The sequence below is a fragment of the Ambystoma mexicanum genome, chromosome 4q (genome assembly GCF_040938575.1).
Source record: "Ambystoma mexicanum isolate Mex_15411 chromosome 4q, UKY_AmexF1_1, whole genome shotgun sequence".
NCBI classification, from domain to species: domain Eukaryota; kingdom Metazoa; phylum Chordata; class Amphibia; order Caudata; family Ambystomatidae; genus Ambystoma; species Ambystoma mexicanum.
Genome location: NC_090928.1, coordinates 1,182,797,420 through 1,182,820,470, shown reverse-complemented (window position 1 = coordinate 1,182,820,470; position 23,051 = coordinate 1,182,797,420). Strand labels below are relative to the sequence as shown.

The window sequence follows — 23,051 nt, the reverse complement described above, 5'->3', positions numbered from 1 at the left end:
CATACATGAACAAGCTAACATGAATAATATGAATAATAGGAGCATTGTGAGTAGTGAGTTGAGTGGTGCCATGACTGTAACGGGTGTATATATTCATTGACAGAGCACATTTGATTCAAACATAAAGCCACATAGGTTTTACACATACATACATCAGGATTATGTACTAAGGAGGAGGAAGAGGAAAGAGTTGAAAAGGTGGGTTAATTCAGGGTCAACAGAATAGCTGATTGAAATTGCTGTTTACAATTGGTCCTTACCAGGGTTAGCAGATTGTGGAGGTCCTTGAATAAGGAGACTGGTTGGCCACAGACTAATTAGGATGGCTGTTTTTTCTTTGGTGGGGCTGAGTAGCCACTGTGAAGATGGAGGGGAAATGAGCATCCGTTTAAGGTGTTGCGTAAGAACAATTACTTAATTGGTACTGTGCAAGAAACTAGTATAGTCACCGGATGACTTCGTGCTGCACGGTGGAGGAGTGGTGTCAAAGTGGGGAGGGAGAAGACCAGGGGAATTTCATGCATTGTAATGGTATGGAATGCAGACCCTGGTAATTAATGCCGGTGCTCATGGAGCGGCAGAGATGCTATTACCAAGGCTAATGCAGTTACGTTCGGTGGAGTCAGTCTGGGGGTGAGATGGAAGTGGTCCTGTAGTAGGTAGTGCAAGTAGTGGGATGGAGAGGAGAAGTGAGGGATATGGAGGTGTGGCCATGTGAGAGACCTAGGATGGTTCCCAGGTCCATGCGTGAGGCACGTTAGTGAGCTGCTGCAGGGAGGGTGCCGAGTTGTAGAAGGAGGGGGGGTATTAGATCCTTGGGTTCGGTCCTGACTAGGAGGTGCTGAGGACACACGTGAGGCGTGTGGGCAGTCCCGTGTCACTGAGCAGATTAGCGGAGTAAAATCATCCATGCCCCAGGGGCACGCTGGATTGCTGCGACATGGAAAGTGAGGGAAGTCGTGGCGTTAATGGGCGTCTAGAGTAGTCTGTGTGAGAGAGTGCGGGTGGGGAGGGAGAAGTTAAGGTGGCAGAGAGGGCCTGGTGAATCTGTATGAGTGCCAGATGGTGATCGCAGTGCGAGGTGAAAGGAGCAGCGTTAGCTGAGGTCTGAGCTAACGGATTGGATGGCAACCAGAACAGATGGGTTCTAGGCGAAGGAGGGCGGATCGCACGAGGCGTGGGGGAAACTACCATTGCTGCGACGCGGACTGGGTCTAAGAGGGCTCTGATCACAAATTGAATGTGTTCCTTTGAAATGATTTCTGACCGTCCCACTTTGATTTTTCCTCCCACCTACCTTCCATGTTGGCCCTGATATTGTCATCGTGCCCCATGGCAACCACCTAACACTGCCAGCCGAGGCATTTTTCTGGTTCTTTCTCCTCTTACAGTCCCCTGTCTGATCTACCAACCACTGATCTGCCCCTCGATCCTCTTTGCGCAAACCCAGCAATTGGCACTGATCTTCCTCACCCCTCCCGTAGCATATTAAATTGCCCTCCATCCCCACCCACCATTTTTCTTATCAGGTTTCCCAAACCCAGGTCTGGTCAGTTACAAAATTACCCCCTGCGACTATGGGATCCGTAATCCAACCAATAGTTTTTTGCCACACATTGGCATGACGACACAACCAGTATGTGTATCTCCAATGAGTGTTTAGTTGGTAGATTCTTCCACACGATCCGGATGTCAGCAATGACCAATTTCTCACCAACCAGGCCCGATGCGTCTCCTTGGCAACTGCCAAGCAGCATCCTGCTCATCACATGCACATGGCCCATTATCGCCATTTTTGTTTCAGCCACACCATGGCATGACGGCACAACTAACATGTTTCACCATGAGTTTTTAATCGCTAGTTTCTTCCACATGATACGGCCATCAGTAATTAGCAATTCCTCACCGATTAGGTCTGATGCTTCTCCTTGGCCACAGCCAAGCAGCATCCTACATGCCACACGCCCTTGGCGCAAGATCATCCTTTTTGTCTCAGCCTACCATTAGGCTTGACATATTTGAACTTTTTTGGCACAGTGAACAGGTTAATCCTCACTGTTGAGGCCTGATGCTTCTCCTTGGCAACAGCCTAGCAGCCGCCTGCATGTCACACGTCTCAGGCAAATGAACAGCCTCTTTGTTTCAGCCTATCATTAAGCTTGATGTATTTATACTATTCTGGCACGGTGAACGGCCCTGTGAACCGGATCGCTAGATTGCTGACATCACTCAGCCCACAACACTCAGCCTCCAGCTTTCCAGGTGAGCACCCCCCCCACAACCACTTGGCTTCATCCTCACACAACCCCCCTCCACGCATTACCACAGGGCCAACCTCCTTAGGCGGCACTCTTCCCTACACACCTGTCCTAGTGTCAGCGCTGTCATTGTTGGGCACACTTAGACCCAGCCCTCGTGTTGTTGCCCCCCCATGGACCACCACCCAGGACACTGCAGCCCCAATTGCCACAGTGACCACTGCTGCACCCATGCAGGCAGGCCCAACTGCCACAGTCAGCACTGCTGCGCCAATGCAGGCAGCCCCAACTGCCACAGTCACCACTGCTGCGCCCATGCAGGCAGGCCCAACTGCTGTTACACCACCACCATCACAACAGCCATATGCACGTGGGCATGATTCAAGTGCTGAGGACATAGCCAACAATGCTAGAGATAACACAGGGGAGACCAGCGAGCTACGAGCCAGCAGAATTCAGCCTGATTAACCTAATGAGCCCACAACGCCCACCCTTCCCCAGTGTCAGGGAAATGGGGGGCCGACTATGCTGTATTGAGGAAGGGCAGGATGCCTTAACTGCCATAGTGCAGCAGCACCTCCAAGAGGCACAGTTGATGAAGGAAAGTGTACAGGCTAGTGGCCGGTGCAATGCACATGCCCTTGGACGTGCCATAACTGCCATTGCCCTGCTAGCCAGGAGGTTACGCAAGGGCAATAGTATAATGGTCTCCATTGCCGAGACCATGGCAATGTGCCTTCAGGCGTTCCTTCCCTGTGACCCTATGCCTACGCCACCTGCAACTTTGACAAATGCGTGTGCCAATCTCGGTTCCATGTCGTCTGATGGTCATATCACCCATCCATTCATGTGTCCAACTATTTTGTTGGCATTCATGTCACATGCATATGGGTATATGCACTTGTAGCAGGCAGGTGAACTGGCTACCTGCTGTGGTGTACACTAGTGGTGGGGAGGTGTTTGTTTGTTTATTGATTTATATAACGCGTTGAACCCGAGGGTATCTGGGCGCATTGCTACACATTTGCATAGTTGTAGTTAGAGACAAAAAGGCATACGGTTACAAGTTTACATAATCATGCTTGAAGAAAATACCGGCAAAAAATTCAGGACGAGACATAGTATAATACAGTATGATACAGAAGTGTACATGTGGTAATTATTGATGTTGGATAAGCGCTTAGAAAGCAGTGTAAAGTAATTAGCTGTAGGTCAGGCATTATCCAAGACATGTCATTGGTCCTTCGCAGTAAGCCAGTTTATGGTGTTTTTCCTAAAGTTGGGGAAGTATTGGTTCGATCTAAGGGTGAGAGGGATGGTGTTCCAGAGCTGAGCTGCTATCACCGGGAAGCTGCTCCCCCCTACTTTTTTTAGTTTGTATCTCTGAACTACCAGGCAGAGTGAGTTAGCTGATCTGGTGGTCCATGATGAGGATTTTATTACCATTATCTCAGTAAGGTATAATGGGGCCGTGTTATTAAGACATTTATGGGTTAATGAAACTGTTTTAAGCTGGATTTTTGTCTTTGATAAGGAGCCTTTTGTTCTGTCTCCTAGTCTCTGAGATATGTTCTCTCCTTGATATACTTAGAACCGTTCTAAGTGCATTATTTTGGAGGATTTGGAGCTTATTGACAGTGTACTTACTCGCCCCTAAATATAGTGCATTGCCATAATCCAGTTTTGAAAGGAGCAGGGCTCTGGCAAGGATGATGCAACTTTCTTTGGAAAGAAAGGGTTTGCATGCTCGAATCAGCTTGCAGGTATAAGCTGTTGCAGAGGCCTTGCCCTTGACTTGTTTACTTAGGTTGAAAGCGGAATCCGGTGGGGTGGTGGGCTGCGTTGGAATGACTTATCAGTGCTGCAGGCGTTGGGTGTTGGGCTTAGTGTGTTTTTGCAAGGGTGTGTGCAATTGGTGTGGTGTATTATGGTACCTGAAGTGCATTTTTATGTGCCAGTCCGGCTTTGCTGTTATTTTGCATGCGCATGCTCCATCTGCCATTTCACACACACACTAGTCATGGCCTTGAACTCATGCATGGAATTTGTGTATCTGACATTGTATTACACACATGCACTGGAGACAGTTATCACCCCCAGCCCCCCAATTCCACAGTGCACATGCTTTGGTAATTACCCTCACCCAACAGCCAGGTCCGATCTCCGCCATGTGATGTGCCATGTACCCTGGCAGCATGAAGTTTCTCAGCACCATAGAATCGTGTGTTGATCCCGGAAATCTTGCACAGCAATGGGTGATGAGGTGTTGTGCATCACACACTGTCTGCACATTAAGGGAGTGGTAAAGTTTATGGCACCTGTAGTCTGCATCAATGACATGTCTGGCCACCAGCTCCACATGTGTGTAGTCCAACGCACCAATCAATTATAAGTTACTCACCATAGTGACTAACGTACTCCTAGTCCATGGTCCCCTTTCCTCCATACTGCATGGGCGTCCCTCGCTAGGGACGGGAAACGGAACCTTTTTCACCAGAAAAAACCTTCGTCCCATTTAAATTTAGAGGCATACAGGGGCGAATGCACTCCCCTGACTACGCCCACCGGCGCCACTCCTCAGTCCCCATTGACGCGTTGATAATATTACCATTGCCTAATGACACCAGTTTTATTAGGGGGAGGATGGTGGGACGTAAGGTGGAAAGGGGACTATGGACTAGGAGTATATTAGTCCCGTCCCCTATCCTTCATACTGTATGGGCGATTACAACTGAATGTAGCCCCAGGGTGGAGAACCGCCCATCCAAAAGCCGCGTCTGACTTGGAGCCGACATCCAAACAGTAGTGTTTGCAGAAGGCTGAAGGGGTGGCCCAGATGGCTGCCCTGCTGATGACCTGCCACGGGACCTGTCTCTGGAGTTCGACCACCGTGGCCTTGGCTCTGACAGCGTGGGCATGCATGTTCGCTGGAAGTGGTTTGTGCTGCCCCTCATAGGCCGCCTACCCAGGCCTTGACCCCACCGAAGGTGACAAAGAGAGCGTCCGACTTGCGGAAGCTCTTGGTCCTGTCCAGATAGAATTTCAGGGCACGACATCCCGACAGTGCAAGACCCTTTTTGCATCGCTGAGTTAATCTGGTCATGGGTTCCCACATTCGATGAATTTCAAGGGGTTTGTTGCGTTAAACCGGCACAATTTAACTGAGCGTTAACTAACGTTTTTTCAGTGGTGTGTATATATGTATATATATATATGTGTGCATATGTATAAAGCAATCTTGGAATGATTGTGTCATAATATGAAACATTGCTTGTTGTTAACAATAAAACTGCCTATATTTGTGGAGGGAAGATAATGCTTTCAACAGATGCAAAGATATGAAAGCCATCAAAAACTAAAATTCCATGTATTTTTTATGTTCAGGTTCCTTAGTGGATGATGAATCTTTGATTGGTGTTCTTCAAGTGACAAAAGAAACAGCTAAGGATGTCAGTGAAAAGCTGTTTGTGGCAGCAGAAACAGAACTTAAGATTAATGCGGCACAAGAAGAATTTCGACCAGCTGCTACTCGAGGAAGCATTCTCTACTTTCTGATCACAGAAATGAGCATGGTGAACATCATGTATCAGACGTCTTTGGCTCAGTTCTTAAAAATATTTGATCTATCCATGGCGAGGTATACACAGTGGACCATTCTTCATTTGATTCCAGATTGGTGTGTTTGTTTTCCTTTGAGTTCCTAACAGTGACTTTTAAATGTTTGGTATTGCTGTTTTCTTTTTGTGTTTTAGGTCAGAAAAAAGTCCTCTTCCTCAGAAGAGAATAGTAAATATAATTGAGTATTTGACCTTTGAGGTTTTCCGATACTCAGTCAGAGGACTGTATGAACAAGACAAATTTCTGTTTACATTACTGATGACACTGAAGATTGACGTTCAGAAGGGTTACGTGAAACACAATGAGTTCCAAATCCTAATTCGAGGTAAAGTTTTAATAATATTAAACATTTTCATAGGACCCATTTATGCAGTTGAATGTATCCCACAAATTAAAATAGGCAGTTGTTTCTGCTTGTTGAAACTCATAAGGGCACAGTCAAGTTAAGTACATCATTAATGGTAGAAGGCATGTTCCAGTGTTGGTAATGCCTTGTCCTGTTTTACCTTTCCGTGCCTGTTCAACTTTCAGAAATGTGTAAGCTTTTTTCTGCGTTGTATTCTTCATCGTCAGACTGGCAATCCTCGGTCCATAAGTACATTAGTAATAACGAGGAAGTACAACTAGTATCCTATCCATCTCATTTTGACTCATTCACAAATTAGGTGGGTAGGGTATCTCCCCGCTCCCAGGAGGCCATCTTTAGATTTCTAACAGCACTGCTTGTGCCAAGAGTCCTCTGCAGTTACTCCCTTATAGCGTTAGAAATTAAGATTTTAAACCCCAAATGTTCCCAACTAGCTGTTTGACGTTGTTCCTATTATTGAGGCAAATAGAGTGCTGTGTTTTTCTGTTGGTAGATTTGGAGTTTTAACAGTAAATATCAAGCTTGTCCGGCACTCACACCTCTTCATGTTGGGCCAAGAACAAGAAGTTTGCTTATTCTTCAAGGACTAAGCAAGGCCTCTTTAAACTGTACTGAGGAAGAATGTCTTTCTAAAATACCTGCATGAATAATGCATGTGCTGCCTCTATTTAGATCATATTCAGGAATGTATTTTTTTTTTAATAAAAACTTTATTTATTAGTGGTCCAGAAAACACAAAACACAGTTACAGCTTAATCGTGCAGATTGAAATCAACATGACAAGGTGGAAAATCAGTACATATACCATAAATCATCCCGAGGTGGTGAGTCTACACATCTCCATCGTCATCAGAAATCATATCACACAGAAACATTCTGAGGGGTCCCCAAATATCCTTAGGTCTGCTCACCGATGGGCGGGTGAGGACAAACTGTTCTTCAGCTTCATTTACATAAACCAGTTCCCGGAGGAACTGCTTCACAGTGGATGGCGCCGGATTTTTCCATTGTTGTAGAATGCATTTTTTGGCCATTGCACACGTGACATTGAACAGCCTTCTGATCTTTTCAGAGCACTTTCCTATATCACCGAATAAATATTTCTGCGGGGTTAGTATCGGGGGGATTTGTGTGATTTCTTCAAGTGTATCCGCCACCTCCCTCCAGAACCCAGCCACCGCCGGGCAGCTCCAGTACATGTGGAACGAGCCAGCGTAATCCGTTTTACATTTGGGGCATTCACCCGGACTATCTGAAACAAACTTGGCTATTTTGGCCGGGGTATAGTGTAATCTGTTAAGAATTCTAAACTGGATTAAGCATAATCCAGCATTCAGGGAAACCTTCTTGGTGAGAGAGCAGTACCTGTCCCAAGTCTTATCATCTATAGGGATCTGGAGATCCTTTTCCCATTTGTCTTTGTTCAAATTACCCGTGGGTGAGTGTGCTTGTATTATAGCATACAGGCTGGATGCCCTCAAACGGTCTCCGGCCGTTATCATCTGCACGCAAGGGTGTGTAGGGGGTTCATCGGGGAAAGACGCCCAGCATTTCTGGAAGGCCGATCTCATACGATAGTATTGCAGCACCCTAAGTGGGCCCCTGCCAAACGCCCCAGTTATCGGCTGAAGGGTCGCAAACTTCCCTTCGATAAACATATCTTCCAGTCGCATCTCATCATTGGGGTCCCAGGCTGAACGTAGGCTGACATCGTGCGTCGGAGGGATACCAGGGTAGTTCCAGAGGGAAACCTCTGGATTGTACGGGGTCCCAGTTTTTTAAATATTGCCCTCCAGGCACCAATCATACAACTTACCGAATTGAAGTCGCATGTATCCCTATAGTGTGCGTCAAAAATTACAGACTGTATGTTCGTGGGGGAGGTGGTGAGCTCCTCTACATCCACATGAGGGGGGCCCCCGTCTCTGGAATACCAATATTTAGAGAATTGGGCTTGGGAAACATAGTAATACAGTTCAAAGTCAGGTGCCGCTATGCCACCCGAGGAGTATGGCTCAGTTATCTTTCCCCACCCTATTCTTGGATCCTGCCCATGCCATAGAAAGGTTGTAGCCATTGACCTAAGTTTATTAACGAAGAGTCTTCCCGGCCAAATCGGTATGTTCACAAATAGGTACAATAATTTGGGTAGAACTATCATTTTAAGAACTGCTATCCTACCATGTAGTGATATCGGAAGGCGGTCCCATAATAGCAATTTAGTTTTCAAGGCCTGTAGCGCGGCATCATGATTTTCAGTGTATAACCTGTTTTTCCCGTGCAAAACAAGTATCCCCAAATATCTGATGGACTCATTGGACCACTTCAGCCCGCCCCGAGAGCTGGGGCAGCCAGTTGCCGGTGTAAGGGGGAAAACCTCCGACTTATCTTTGTTTATGGAGTAGCCAGAGTGTGCGGTAAAATCTTGAATCCCCGCCATTATAGGTGCTAGGTTGTTTTCCGGTTCACGGATATATAAGAGCGTGTCATCCGCGTATAGGGATATTAGCTGGGTGGCCCCCTTCAGGTTAATGCCTCTGTTGGAATGTCGAAGGCTGACCGCTATTGCCATTGGTTCTATTGTCAAGGCAAACAGTATGGGCGAAAACGGGCAGCCCTGCTTAGTGCCCCTCCCCAATAGAAACATATCCGAGATTGACTGATTGGTCAGAACCCGGGCCCCGGGTTCAGTATAAAGCAATTTCACGTACCTAATGAAGTTCGGGCCTACCCCAAATGACTCCAGTACTGCTACAGGAATGTATTTATTAAGGTGTTTCATACAGCATCAAGTATACTTTAGTGAACCAATTTCACAGAGCTTTTCAGGAGGTGGTGGGAGGGGAGAGGAAGGGTGGACATAGAGAGAGGATGCTGGATGAGTAATTACCACCAGGGTAAGGTGGAAGAAGGAAGAATGAGCACAGGTTGGAAACTCTCAGTTGAGATAGGGCGAGCAAGCAAAATGGTGGGTGGGAAGTGTGGATGACCCATTCAACACATTCAGGTTAGCTGAAGTCTTGTCGAACTGAACTTCGAAGGCAGTAAGTGCAGGTGGTATTCAATAACACGAGTCTCTAAGTGGGAGTCCTACCTAGGAACTCGGGACAGGTGTATTTGCTGTGCAGGACATTTCAGCTAGGTGGGTGGGGGGTCCTTGAGGTATCCAGTCCACGATCAGAAGGGGTGGGTGAAGTGGTGAGACAGAAGCATCAGGATGACAGAAAAGCCATGATGGAGATGTCCCGGGAAAGTGTAGGGGCAGGCAATCATCAGTTCATAGAGTATGTATGGCATAGAAGTATAGGTCAGGGTAAACCCCCTGAGCCTGGTCATGATGGGGGACTGACTACATGTCTTCATTGTGGAAATGAATGAATGAGTACAGGAGGGGGTCACACTCAACAATGGAGTGCCGCACCAATAAAAACTAGAGAGAAAGGAGAGGTTAAGGGATCTGTGCTGCCAGTAGGGTAGCTCGGGATGACAGGGCTCCAACAAGAAGGTTGTCGGAATGCTGTGGTAAAAATGAAACCGGAGGAGCGGAGTGAGATTACGTTGGGAATACTCTCTGGAAGATTAGAGTCTTCACATATGTTTTGACGTGAAATAGATTCTTCTGCAGTCTTGAGGTTGGGATGGAGGTTGTTTGTTTTCTGAGCAATGGGAAAAGCCACTCAGAATTTGATTCTTCCACTTAGCTCGAGTTTATATCTGGATATCGGTAGGAGGCCTATGTTAGCAGATCTCAGATTCTTGAGCAAACCTACACATAGAATTTGCCCGTTAGATATATGGGCACAATTCTCCTGATGGCTTGATTGGCAGAATAGAGGTTGCCATTGGATGCTTTCTATCCTAGGCTGATGTGGTTACTTCTTTCACGGCCCTGTACCATTCTTTCCACATTATTCTGGAACATTTACAAGTGTCTAAGAGTGGAATTTGGCATCTCTATATAGAGGCTTTTGCAATAGCCCAACCCAGACAGCACTATTTATTGTAGTCTCTTCACATTGTATCTCAAGTCAGAGTATGGAGGAATGCTCCTTAGTCTGTGGAGTTGATGGTCGTCCCTTTGCAATGTGGCATTTATATATAGTGTGAGCAAAATATTGTAGTAACTAAATTACTCACAGGTTTTTTAATCTTGATGCTGGGACAGGGGCAGGGCAGGGCCCATGGACCGTGGTTGGTTGAATGAGAGATTGGATATTTTGGGCAATCCGCAAAGTAAGATCTATTTTTCTAAAGGACACAGTTCTCCAGCATGATCCTCATTTTGCGGAATACTCTGCAGATGCAGTCTGCATCAGAAAGTTTGCGGCAGCCACTTGGTGGCATTACGAGGCTCAGAGGTTTTCTTCATCATGATTCTTTGGTGTCGTATCATGCCAGAAGTGATGTCATCCATACATAAACTCAAAGCAGCTGGTGCCATAGCTTTCTGTTACTGGTTTCTGTGGTTAACACTCAGGAATGTGATTTTTAATGTTTTTGTCACCTTTTCTACAATGTCTCTTCCTAAAACCGGCTTTATAGCCTGCTGGGGGTCCCATTGTTCAATGTCTGACAAAGGTCACAATATTCCTGGTTCATCTCAAAATTCATATTTGGACTAATCTGTGCCACATCTAGTGGATGCTCTCCTTCCCTACCTTCTCTTTTTCTACAGAAGGGTGGGAATCCTTTCTGCAAGCTATGCCGAAGGTTTTTCAATGGACCCCAGATGTAGTCTAAACCTCCATTCCCTAAGGGCGGTCATGGGAAACAAATCCGCTGGTCCTGCATACCAAAGAACTCTGGCCCGAATGAGTAGTTGGGAGGGCTGTGCCATCACCACCTTTGACCTCGCCTGTGCTCCTTTGGGCAGCTTTCTCTTCCTCGTTGAGTGCAGCAACGTCTTTTTCTGAGCTAGTGAAAATTACTCTGATGTAATGGACCTACATGACAGCTGCCGCTTAAGCCTCCGTGCCAAGATTTTTGCCATGGACAGAGCCTGCTCTGATCAATGACTCACCTGATATAAGTCACAATAGTGCTACACAGTTTAAAAGACTTAATGGCATCTTTGTCTTAGGAAAGGTTTGTTCCTTATGACCCGGAATGTTGTTCTGGCACAGGGGATAGAGGTACCCAAAAGACAATTGGATGAGCATTCTGAAGATTCCCTTAAGATGTTGCAGAGGGATTTCATAGAAGCAAGTGGATTGGACTCCTCCTTGGACTACAAGATAGGGATGTATCCTATCTCTATTGTCGGGCACAATTTTGGCTCATTCATGTATTTTATTTCCAGGGCAGTAAATACCCTGGGATTGGTGCAAGCCTCTGAGGAAGTGCAAAGACACATTGGGCCTCATAACGAGTTGGGTTGTATTTCTGGCTGTAATACCGCCGACTGTAATAGCCCTAACACCGACCGGTCTGGCTATATTACCGCCAGATCACGAGTTGGGTGTTAACGGTAAATCCCCATTCCCAACTGGGTCCATTGGATTCAATGGGGTATTTTCAGCGCTAATTATGCGGGCTAATACAGCCGGCAGTAATACAGCCGAAAAGAGGGGATTTTCACCTCCAGAGAAAGGCTGGAGGTAAAAGAGCCCATTTAGCGCCCAACTTGTAATAGGGCCAGCCCTTAAATGCGGCTGTAATACCGTTACCACCGCATTTAAGGGCTTCAGCCCAACTCATGATGAGGCCCATTATATGTAACATTCAGTTCCCAAGGTGCCTCATTTGCACTTTAGTGGTGCCTCATTTACACACATATTAATTCCTGTTTGGTGTAGGCTTGTATTTAAAGTGTCGAAAGGATCTGGCATTAAAGCACCAGACATGGTTGGTTTTTATTCCTTACATCGCACCCTTCACCTGAGTGCCTGGTAATTCAGGCTACAACAGCCAGTTCTAGGGCCATGGCATTTCCTACCACTGCCCCAGATCTTATTTGGTAGGCATCTATAGCGGTCCTCCTTCGGGGGGCAGCTTTTTGGTAGGGAAAGCAGACCGTCACAAAGGCATTCCTAATGGGATGGGGAGTTCCTCTGTAGTTTCATTCTGTAAGTGGGTTGTGTGAAGGCATAGATAAGTCCTTTCACATCAACTTATTGGTTGTGTCCCACATTCATGGTTTTGAAGTTCTTGGTGTCATTGGCCGAAGCAGGGTTTAACACTGGCACAGTTAAAGGCTATCTCGAAACACTCTCCATCTCTAAGAGCCACCTGAAAAAGAGTCCTGTTTTATGGCTTTCATGATTTTAAACTTTCTGAATGGTCTTCAGCTTAAATGTTTTGTAGTCCCCACCTTGGGAACTTAATTTGGTTCTTAGATACTTGTGGCTGCTCAGTTTGAGCCCATTCACTGTTGCTCTATGAACCTGATGTCCTGCAGGGTGGCCTTTGTGGTGCCAATAAAACCTTGTAAATTGGAGGCTATGCCCTTCTTTCCTCAATTTCTGCAACTCTCAATGGCACATCTCCTTTATATATGAGCAGAAGGTTTGGATGGCATCAACCTAGTAGACCTCTTAGATCTTCCTCACACCAATTGTTGCCCGTTCCAAGGTTTTTCAGACCAAGGGCTAATGGCAAATCTTGCACAGTCATTGGGGCCAACCGCTGGAACAGTCTTTGTTTAGGCATCGGGAAAATGTTTAATTTCATGCATTTCTGAAAACCCCCAAAAACCTTTCTGTTTAATGCCTTCTGAGAGTGCAAAGTAGTCTTACAACCCAAATAACTCCTCTTGTGGCCAGATGGATACACCGAACACTGAGAAACCACTTTTTGTAGTTGTGCCTCAAGACCCCCATTAATTTGAATGTAGAATGATTACTAGGTGGTTCCACTGGAAGAGGTTAGAATACTTATAATACGGTTAGCCCATGATGATGATTAAGTATTGTGAAAACCAAACCGAGAATAAGGAGTGACTTCTGGTGGGCAGGACAAGACAATAAAATGCAGATCTGTGCAAGACAGTGGGCCTCATTACACGGATGGCGGTAATGAGGATGGCGGTTGCCGCCGGAGTCCGGCATGGTGAATGGCGGAATTACCGTCCCATTCCAACGTTGGCGGGGGCGGTAATTCCCCATTCACCATGGCCCTTCCCCATTCCCATTTGAGCCCCCATATGGCTCAATGGGAATGGGGAAGGAGCAAATAACGGTACCGCAATCAGCGGTACCGTTATTTGCTCTGAAGTCCCTCAGTGGGTCCCGTCCTTAACGTGTGGTCTGACACATCATGCCAATAACTACTGTAAATATTTACTCACAGACATATTGGGACCAATAAGAGGAATCGCTTCCCGTGAAGAATGTTTAGTGTTGGTAGATCATCATTCAAGGTGGGCTCAAGTCACGTTTGAAATGTAATTTTTTCACCGAATGGAGCTTCTTAGATGAAGTATTCAAAGTAGAGGGTTTTGAGACCACCAAATTCAGACCTTGAATGTACTAGGCTTGGCTTGTTTGTCTGTTCTGTCCTCCTCTATCTCCCCCTCCCTAGCTGGCTGTGCCTGCATGCATTGGCGCATTGATGACCAACCTTATTGTCTTGTATGTTCCTCTCACCTCTGCCCCCCACCTCTCTTTGTCACACACTTATACTAGTAGAAATGCTGTGGCCTAGTATGCTGGTTATTGCTGTCAGATCATTCGGAATCATTAAGGCCTAAGTATGACGATGATATCCCCTTGTTCCCTTCCCACCTTGAATCGCTTTGAAGCACTTCACTTGTGTATAAGTGAGTTACAAATAAACATTTACATTTACATTTACCCTCTTGTATCGGATTTCTGTTCAAATTCTCTCAATTTCTCTGCTCTTTCAATCCTTATCTGCGGTTCTCTTCTTGCTATTCATGTCACTGTTCTTCTGCACTCACATAATACTGCCATCCTATCACTACACCTGTCTCTAATCCCCGCTAACCACCCCTAGGGATATGGTGCCCTGCTCACCTTCAAGGGATATAGTGCCCTGCTCTCTAAATCACACCATTCCCTGCTACCTAAACTACTGTTACGCTCACCTGACTCCCACGGAGGCGCAGGTCTGGTTTGGAGTGTTGTTGCTACTTCTATGGTGAAGCGCAGGACCCGGAAGATGGACTGGACCAGACCTTCGAATCTGGCTTGTCTGGCTCACAGGAATATCTTTCATAGGGTTTGAAAGGTTGAGCTCTCCATCCTGCTTCTCATGCAGGGGCGCGTTGTATCCAGTTACTTCACTGGGATTTTGATTGTAGAGGGTTCAAGTTTTGTTTTCCCGGTATAGTACCGTAAGGATTCTGTTAATGAGTATGATTCCGCAGTAATAATTGTTCGTTGTCTCTTTTTCAGGTGCGGAAACTATTCCGAGAAGAGCTGTGGAACCGAAGAATGAGACTCTGGTGAGCTTGATGAGAGTTCTCTCAGTGTCCTTGTATCAATGCGCTCACTAACGCTGATGTCTTTTTTCCCCATAGGGGCCGGGGTCCGGAAATGCCTGGATGCGGCACTGACCCGAAATGAAGCTCAATCCAGAAGAAATCAGGTAAGTCTTTAATGGGCGTTTGGGTCATGTCTTTTCATGCGCCCACTAACGCTGATGTCTTTTTTCCCCATAGGGGCCGGGGTCCGGAAATGCCTGGATGCGGCACCGACCCGAAACAAAGATCAATCCAGAAGAAATCAGGTAAGTCTTTAATGGGCGTTGGGTAACGTCTTTTCATGCGCCCACTAACGCTGATGTCTCTTTTTCCCCTTAGGGGCCGGGGTCCGGAAATGCCAGGATGCGGCACCGACCCGAAATGAAGTTGGAATAACCCAACAGGTAAGCTTTGTAATGGAAATTAAGGTTTCCTTGTTTTCTTTCCCCTCTCACCTTTATTCTTGTCTTTTTCTCCCTAGGCGCGGTGATGTGGCTGCGAGTCCAGATGTCGCCATAGAACGTGGTGGTACCTTGTACAGGTGAGTGAGATGCGGCTCTGCAGCGATCAATGCGATGTTCTTTTAAATGGATGTCTTCCTTTTCAGGACCGTCGGCGAGATGTCTCCGGAATGCGGATTTAGCAGGTAAGGACTCTTCTTGACCCTTTTCTCTTCTCTCTTTGCAGGTGTTCCAGGATGCTGGCAGGAGTGGCAGAAGACAGAATGCAGGAGCAAACACGGTGAGCGTCCAGCTGCTCGATGCAGAACAACGCGAAGCGTGAGTTGCTGCTTGGGCGTGGCTAAAATAGCCTTCAAAGTAGTTCCAGGTATGTATCCTTCCTCTCAGGTATGTATTCCTCCCCTGACCACACCCGTGTGGTTAAGTAGTTCCAAAGATAAAGTAGTACCATTCAGGCCTCAGAAGGCCTGGATGTTGCAGCATGGTCTGCATCAGGTAAGTTAACACTAAGCACCTTTAACACAAAGTCCCCTTTTATGAGCGCCAGAACTGTGGCCCGATATGAGCCTGGCGCCAAAGGCGCCAGGACAGAGTCCAAAGAGCCCCTACTTGAGGCTGTTGTGACTTCCCTTGAAGACATGATGTCTGCCTCTGGGGTAGCTGGGTCTTGTCTGGCACCTTGGAGGTAGGCATCATGACAACTACACTAAAGGGATATAGACCTTGCTCACTAAACCACACACAGTGATATAGTGCTCAGCTCACGAAACACATGCCAACCACCTCTAGGGATATGGTGCTCTGCTCGCTAAATCACACCTAGGGGTATAGTGCCCTGCTGCCTGAACTACACTGATGGATATAGTGCCTTGCTCACTTAAACACACAGGAATATAGTGCTTAGCTCATGAAACAACACACGCCAGCCACCACTAGGGATACTGTGCCCAACTCCCCTTCAAGCAATATAGTGCCCTGCTCACTAAATCACACCCAAGGGCATAGTGCCCTTCTCACTAAGTGCCCTACTCACTAAAATGCACACAGGGATATAATGCTCAGCCCACTAAACGACACACGCAAACACATGCTTCAGTCAATCGTCATCTTCGTCTCATAAGAAGACTTCTCCAGTCTTCACAAGGGCCTTTTTTCCCTACACCTTTTCCAATCTTCATTTACTTCTTGCTTTCCATGCAGTCTCCTGCATCGATTGTCCTCTTTTTCCTTCCTGGCTAAAATAAATCACTTTCCAGATGGGCTTTTAGGGGTGTTCCTTTATCTCCCCTACTACTGTATTTTTCCCCACTGGCTCAAGTTCTACCGCCGCTCAACTGTAGTGATTCTTGTACTCTGTAGTGGGTGCTGGGTTTATCATTTGTCTACTGACTGGGAGAGCCTTGTCCATTTTCCTTTGGGTAACCAGTCCATTCTTGCTAGTCCGTGCTGGGTCTTATCCATTGTGGTTCTAGAAGTCCCAGTTCTTCTTTACATTGTGCTGCTTCCCAGGATTCACAATCCATCCCAGGTTTCTGAGGTGTCTGCCACATGCTGGTTGTTATCTCTAGGTCTTCTGTTGGCACATCAGACTGCCAGGGACGTCAATTAGGGGACGCCAGAGGTCGCAACTGCGACCTCTGAGGTCTCCCTTGCGACCTCTGTGGTCTCCCTTGCGACCTCTAAAACAAAATAGCAACAAAAAAAGAAAATCTTCTTTTTTCTTTTTTTTTTTGTAATGCAAGCTCCTGTGCTTTGACCAGCACCATGTGGCTCTTTACTTCCGGAGTAGCTGGCTTTCATGTTCAGGCCCCTTTAAAAAAAAGAAGAAAAATAACAACAGGAGTGCCACAAGTCTTAAAGGAATGGTTCGGTCAAAAAATGTTATTGTCCCTACGGGTCGGCCATGTGTTTTTAAGCCTAAGTCGCTCGATTTTAGAAAAATTTCCTATGGACCTTACCCAAGTTTTCATCCATTAAACGGACGCGAAAAACAGGCATTAGGGAGCTGCCATTTTGTGATAATCCTATCACTTGCCCCATCGCCCTGGGTGACCTGCTTTTGCGGCACTGAATCATATCCCCCGCTCCTGAGCCTGACATTATCAAAACATTCATATTCCCCGCCTCTCTCTGTGACGTTACTGTGCTGCATAGGCAAACGCGCCCAGTCGTCTTCTACGCGACTTCACACAGAACCTGGAAACCAACACAGATCAACTCACAACACAGCGCACCACAATTCGGAATATGAATCAGTAGTTTAAAATCAAACAGCAAGATTGTACATTTGGTAAAGTACATTTATTTTACATTAAATGTTTAGAGAATATTCAGCAATTGGCATATTAAATTGGAATGGACATTTCTTTCTTTGCTCTCGATCCGCAAATCCGCAAAAGTTTATTGTGATTCACGCGCTGTTCCTTTATGGTACACAGGGTGTTGGTTTTCGTTAAAAGAAGCACTCTGGACGCACAGTGATCCGCAAGGCTGTTCCATGAACTAGGCACTAGGCCACCGTAAAGGTTGATATGTTGCTTCTAGCCGCTAGTACTTCGTAAGGGCATATGGGCCCTTGGCGATCATCCCATAAAATGGTCAACGTTGTGCAGTTGTTTACAAGAAGCTCCAGTTGGCGATTGAAAAATCCATCGGCCAGGGTCTGGAACAGATGACAGTCGCAGTAGGGTAGGATGTACCTGTTTCGAAAACATAAAAATTGAAATTAGTCTTACCAGCCGATCTTTATTACTATTATTCATTGTATTTATTAGGGCCGAGCTGAAACTATTTCCTTGCGAGGATAGTGCAATGGAGTATGTTCGGCTCTAAAAGCAATGCACAAACTAACGAAATAAATCGAGGTAAACACACGATCTAATGATTTTTTAGTGTTGAACCACTGAGAAACGACTGTTTGTCTACATGCGTGTCAAATGGGCACATGCATGCCCATGTGCTAGATAGAAAGACGATCCCACAAATGTTTTAATTGATCTTCATTAATTCTTCATTCCGGTATAAAAGCGTCTAAAGAGTTACTTACATTATATTTGCCATTTCCATTGTGTCTCTGCGTAATGCAGTCCGTAAATCCCACTGTGTTCGTGCCAGCGATTTTTCATGTACTGAACTAACATGAAACTAGGTCTAGTTTCAGAATTTTCAGCCTTATCGTCCCTTACGTTATTGTCCCCCTCCTTCAAATGAAGTCCTTTCGGCATGGTCCCTGTCTCTCAAGGTCAAAAAACAATAGAACCTTATACTGCCAATGCAAGTCGCAGGCCTCTTCAGCCTGCGAGCAAAAAATCAAAGCCGCTGACCTTCACTCTGCATGAGCATACATTCTTACTGTGCAACATCCCGTGTAAAGCCATCTGTGAGAACTTGAATTTTCGACTCCATCTTTGTACTAGGCCTCAATGTGCAAATGCAAACTGGCTTCTCTCCCATCTGCGACGCCTCGCTTGGCGCGTGCTAAGGCCCTCAATTTTGTCCTTGTTGTCCGCGAGCTTTGCAGCCGTAGAGAACCATTACTATGGAGACATTGACTTTTGGGGGGAAGGTCAGGGAAAGTATAAAGTAGCCGGGGAGTTGAGTTGAAAGTGAGATTTATTGTTAGTTTGTTTTATTATTTGCAATACGCAAGCCTCCCCTCAGTTAACAGTGCTCAGCATTTACATGAGATTGCGAAACTTAGTTACAGCAACAAAAATATATACATACACATATTCACAAGGTCAGCGATATGAGGTCTATAGAGAGAGAAGTCAAAGAGGACTCCCATGTTGTTCGCCACTCAGGATGGTGAAGGGAGTGGTTAGGGTTAGCATACTTTGTATGTACACTGTACAATGAGATTTTCTTTACAAAAAGACAATCAGATTACAATGATTTAAACCGGGATTTGTACTTCTCAACCAGCTCTGCTTTGGGTGGACATGTTACAGTGGCAATGTTTGGTGGCAATGCATCAGTGCTCTGCACAGAAACCCTCAAAATTCCATGTGTGTGCTTCTCTAGTACAGTAACAATAAGGCCTTTAACAAAGTCGAACTCCATTTCCTCATATACTGGTTTCACCACCCATTTCTTACTTCTTTTTGCAAAGGCCGTAGTGTAGCGAGGCATCCCTACATTTCCCGTAGTCCTAGACTGTTCAAGGCACACATTCTCATTATGGGCCAAGACCGCTAGTAGAGTCCTATGTTTCATGCCCTGCATGCCGAAATGCAATCGCTTTGGCCTGTACTTTAGGCACATATTGTGGAACACCTCCAATCCTCCTGTGTGACAGAATTCAGTCAGTCCCCTCAAATCTCTTGATAGAGTTTTATCGAAAACAATCTTCTCAATGGCTTTGTGTGTAGGTGAAGATGCAATCAACCACTTCTTCTTCCGTGCCTCCTCTGTGGACAAAGGGCCATGTTCGCATTGGTGTTATTGTTGGTTTTTTGTCCAGCGGTGAACGTTGGTACAGTGGTGCATCAGTGACCGCCATTTTTCAAGTAGGATTTCCACTGACCCCTCACAAGTTTTGGAGCTCCACCAAAGATGGTTGCTGATAGACTGGGACCACTTGAAATACTTTCCAAACCTTTTTTTTCCCCTAAAGCCGAGATTTTCTTATTGATTGATTTAGCAAGATGCCATACGTCAAATTGATGTTTAATATGTGGGAACTGCTCTCTCATTGTCTTGGCAATTGAAACGTGTCTGTCCGTGGCTATGAGGTCGATGTCCATTCCCCTCGATTGTAGATATTCCAATGATTTTATAAATCCTAGTTTCTCCAGGGCCACTGAGGATGTACATTGGGACACCTGCACGACCACCGAACTCACCATTTTTTTACTATCCATGTCCTGAAAGTGGTAGGTGCAGTACTTGGCAGAAAATCCAGGGCTGTCGCACTGTCCATCGCCGGCTAGCCTGAATCGTTTGCCTTCGAATGTACCTACTAGAGACAATTGTTCAATTTTCCAAGCATCACTAATGGCCGGAAACAGATAATCATGTTCGTATTTGTAGTACTGCGTTTTAGAAATGAAATGGAGTCCCACAAACTGAAAGAAAGACTCTAACTTTCTAAAACTGGACCCACTAAAAAGTGAGGCAGCTGCACACAGTATATTTCCTGCTGGCAGTTTCCCCAGCATCGGTTGTGCAGACCATGAGAACGTATGTTTTAATCTACAGGCGGCATGTATTTTGACGTTACTGCTTTGTTTTTCACGAGTCACATGAATCAATGGCTTCCCATATACTTACCCTCTAAGGGAATGCCCACATTTCAGCATACTTATAATATCCATCAAACAACTGTTGAATACTATGTATTTGCCCTCTTTCATTAGACTGTCATCCGGCGTCAAAGTTGTTTCAGACTGTGACGTTGAGGACATATCACCACATTTGAAAGAAATATCGGTGATATCAAGTTCCGATGCGTCGGTGAATGCTGCTGCTGGTTCATTCTCTGTCATTTCAACATCTGTTACTTCAACATTGATGGGAGAACACAACAATGTCGACAGCTTTTTGGGTTGCATTTTATTTGCTGGTGTAGACTGTGTGCATTGATCTGCGACTACTTCAGAGCTATCTACAATACATTCAGTATCATCTTGTTTTGGTGGTGTGGTCGCACTGTAGCAATGGTCCAATAAAACTTTACTGCATTCTCCGGACACATTCAATTCATGTTCTGGCCATTGGACATAAGCATCTCGAGTCTCAAAACGCTGCGTCTGAATTAATAGTTCCTCCATAGCGTAAATGGTCTGGCAAGCAACATCTCTCATTTGCTTCTCTTTCTGTGTATGTATAGTTTGTACACCCACGGGTAATTAGAGGACAGATTGGAAAAGGGATGTTCAGTTTAAACACAAGATAAAGTATAGTACAATTGACATGAAAAAAACATAATATAGTCCCCAGCACAAACCAATTTCTAAAATTATGAACTTTTTGTAACAAACCTTATTTTTGTTTCTTTGCTTTGCAACTTTCTTGACTCGAACTTCAACATCTGCACGCTGTTGCTCCGATTCGTTTCCGCATGTCTTCCCTTCCTCTTGCGCTGCAACGACTATATTTTCTGGATCCGCATAGACAGCACGGAATGACGCTCCATCGACTCCCTGAAACATAGTACTTACATTACTATGTATCACAATATTCAAAACAAAACACACGTGAGGACGAACAAACAGGTACATCTCAATAGCTAAACGTGAATTAAACATTGTGTAGAACAATCAAACGAAAAGTATTCCAGCTCTGATGATCTAGTTCGATGGAACTGTCAGTATCCATACCTCTGGCTCCGCATGGACTTCCATGAATGATTGTATTGGAGAGGAGGCATCAGCAACTCCCTGAAACACAGTACTTGCATTAGTATGGTTTTCAATATTGTAAACATAACACACACTTGGGGTCGACGGCACAGGTACATATAAAGAGATAACCACAAATGATGCATTTTCTAAAAGAATCAAGGAATATCTAAATATGATGAGATTTCATCGACTTATTTCTCCGATTTCTTTACATCTGCATCACCTACAAGGAATGTTGTGATTGTAGAGGAAGCTCTGTCGTCTCCCTGAAACACAGTACTTGCGTTAGTATGGTTTTCAATATTGTAAACATAACACATACTTGGGGTCGACCGCACAGGTACATATAAAGAGATAACCACAAATGATGCATTGTCTAAAAGAATCTAGGAATATCTAATATATGATCACATTTCATCGACTTATTTCTCCGATTTATTTACATCTGCATCATCTAAATGGGATGTTGTTATTGTAGTGGAAGCTCCGTCGTCTCCATAAAACAAAGTACTTGCGTTAATAGGGAAGAAACTATAGCAAATGGAATCACGTTATATGATCACGCTCGATGGAGCTGTCAGTATCCATACCTCGTGCTGCCGAAGAATATCTAGGGATGTTGTAAATGTAGTGCGCACTTCCGAAAGCTGTTGCGCCAATTGGTATACGCAAGGTCCCGCTTCCACTTCCCCTGGAATTACTTGAATGTCAGGCTCCGCATCAAGTGCAGGGGTTGACGCTCCATCTACTGCCTGAAACATAGTACTTGCATTAGTAAAGATTACAATATTGAAAACATAACACACACTTTTGGTCGACCGCACAGGTACATATCAATGGCTAACCACGAATGAAACATTGTGTAGAACAATCAAATGACAAGTATTACAGCTCTGATGATCTAGTTCGATTGAGCTGTCAGTATCCATACCTCGTGCTGCTGAAGAACATCTAGGGCTGTTGTCAATGTGGTGGACGCTTCAGCATCTCCCTGAAAGACAGTACTTGCATTAGTATGGATAACACTAATTATAACTGAAAACAAACACCAGGGGACGACAACTAAGGTGTATATCAATTAGAAAGCACTAACCAAACATTTGGTAAAATAATTACACGATAAATAAAAACTATTACTTGACATGCATAAAACAAGTCTGTAGCGGAATAGCCAAGTAAGATTACCTGATACGCGCTAGAAGTGGTTGATAATTGCGAACACGTCACGGATGTAGAATGTTCTTGCTTCAGATTCAAGGGATAGTCAAGCAGTTGTAAAGGTAAATTATTGTTTGATAATGAAATGCCAATATTAAAAATTGCCATGTAAGGAGACACAATACTTGAGAGTAATGTTACTGAAAATGCGCAATATAGCACAGTTCCCTGTGCCCATATATAGATTTCGTTTGTGGGTTATGAAATCGAAAAAGAATATATTGATAAATATCATTATTCAAAAAGCTATACACTCATATCAATGTCGAAAGTATTACAAGGGACACAACACTTAAAATATCAATTAATCAATTCGGCTACCTACACACTACCGCAAGGCCTAAAGCCAAATCCGGGCACTTG

The 23,051-nt window shown here is 45.2% G+C and overlaps 1 protein-coding gene across 1 annotated transcript in view; it reads left to right on the top strand.

The window, feature by feature from the left end:
• The window catches only part of DNAH8 (dynein axonemal heavy chain 8), an 8,835,797-nt gene that overhangs the window by 7,982,303 nt on the left and 830,443 nt on the right, over positions 1-23,051 (top strand). Inside the window, exons 78-79 of the mRNA XM_069608756.1 lie at positions 5,643-5,895; positions 6,011-6,201. Coding sequence (XP_069464857.1) covers positions 5,643-5,895; positions 6,011-6,201 — 444 coding nt within the window. The remainder of the gene's footprint in view (positions 1-5,642; positions 5,896-6,010; positions 6,202-23,051) is intronic.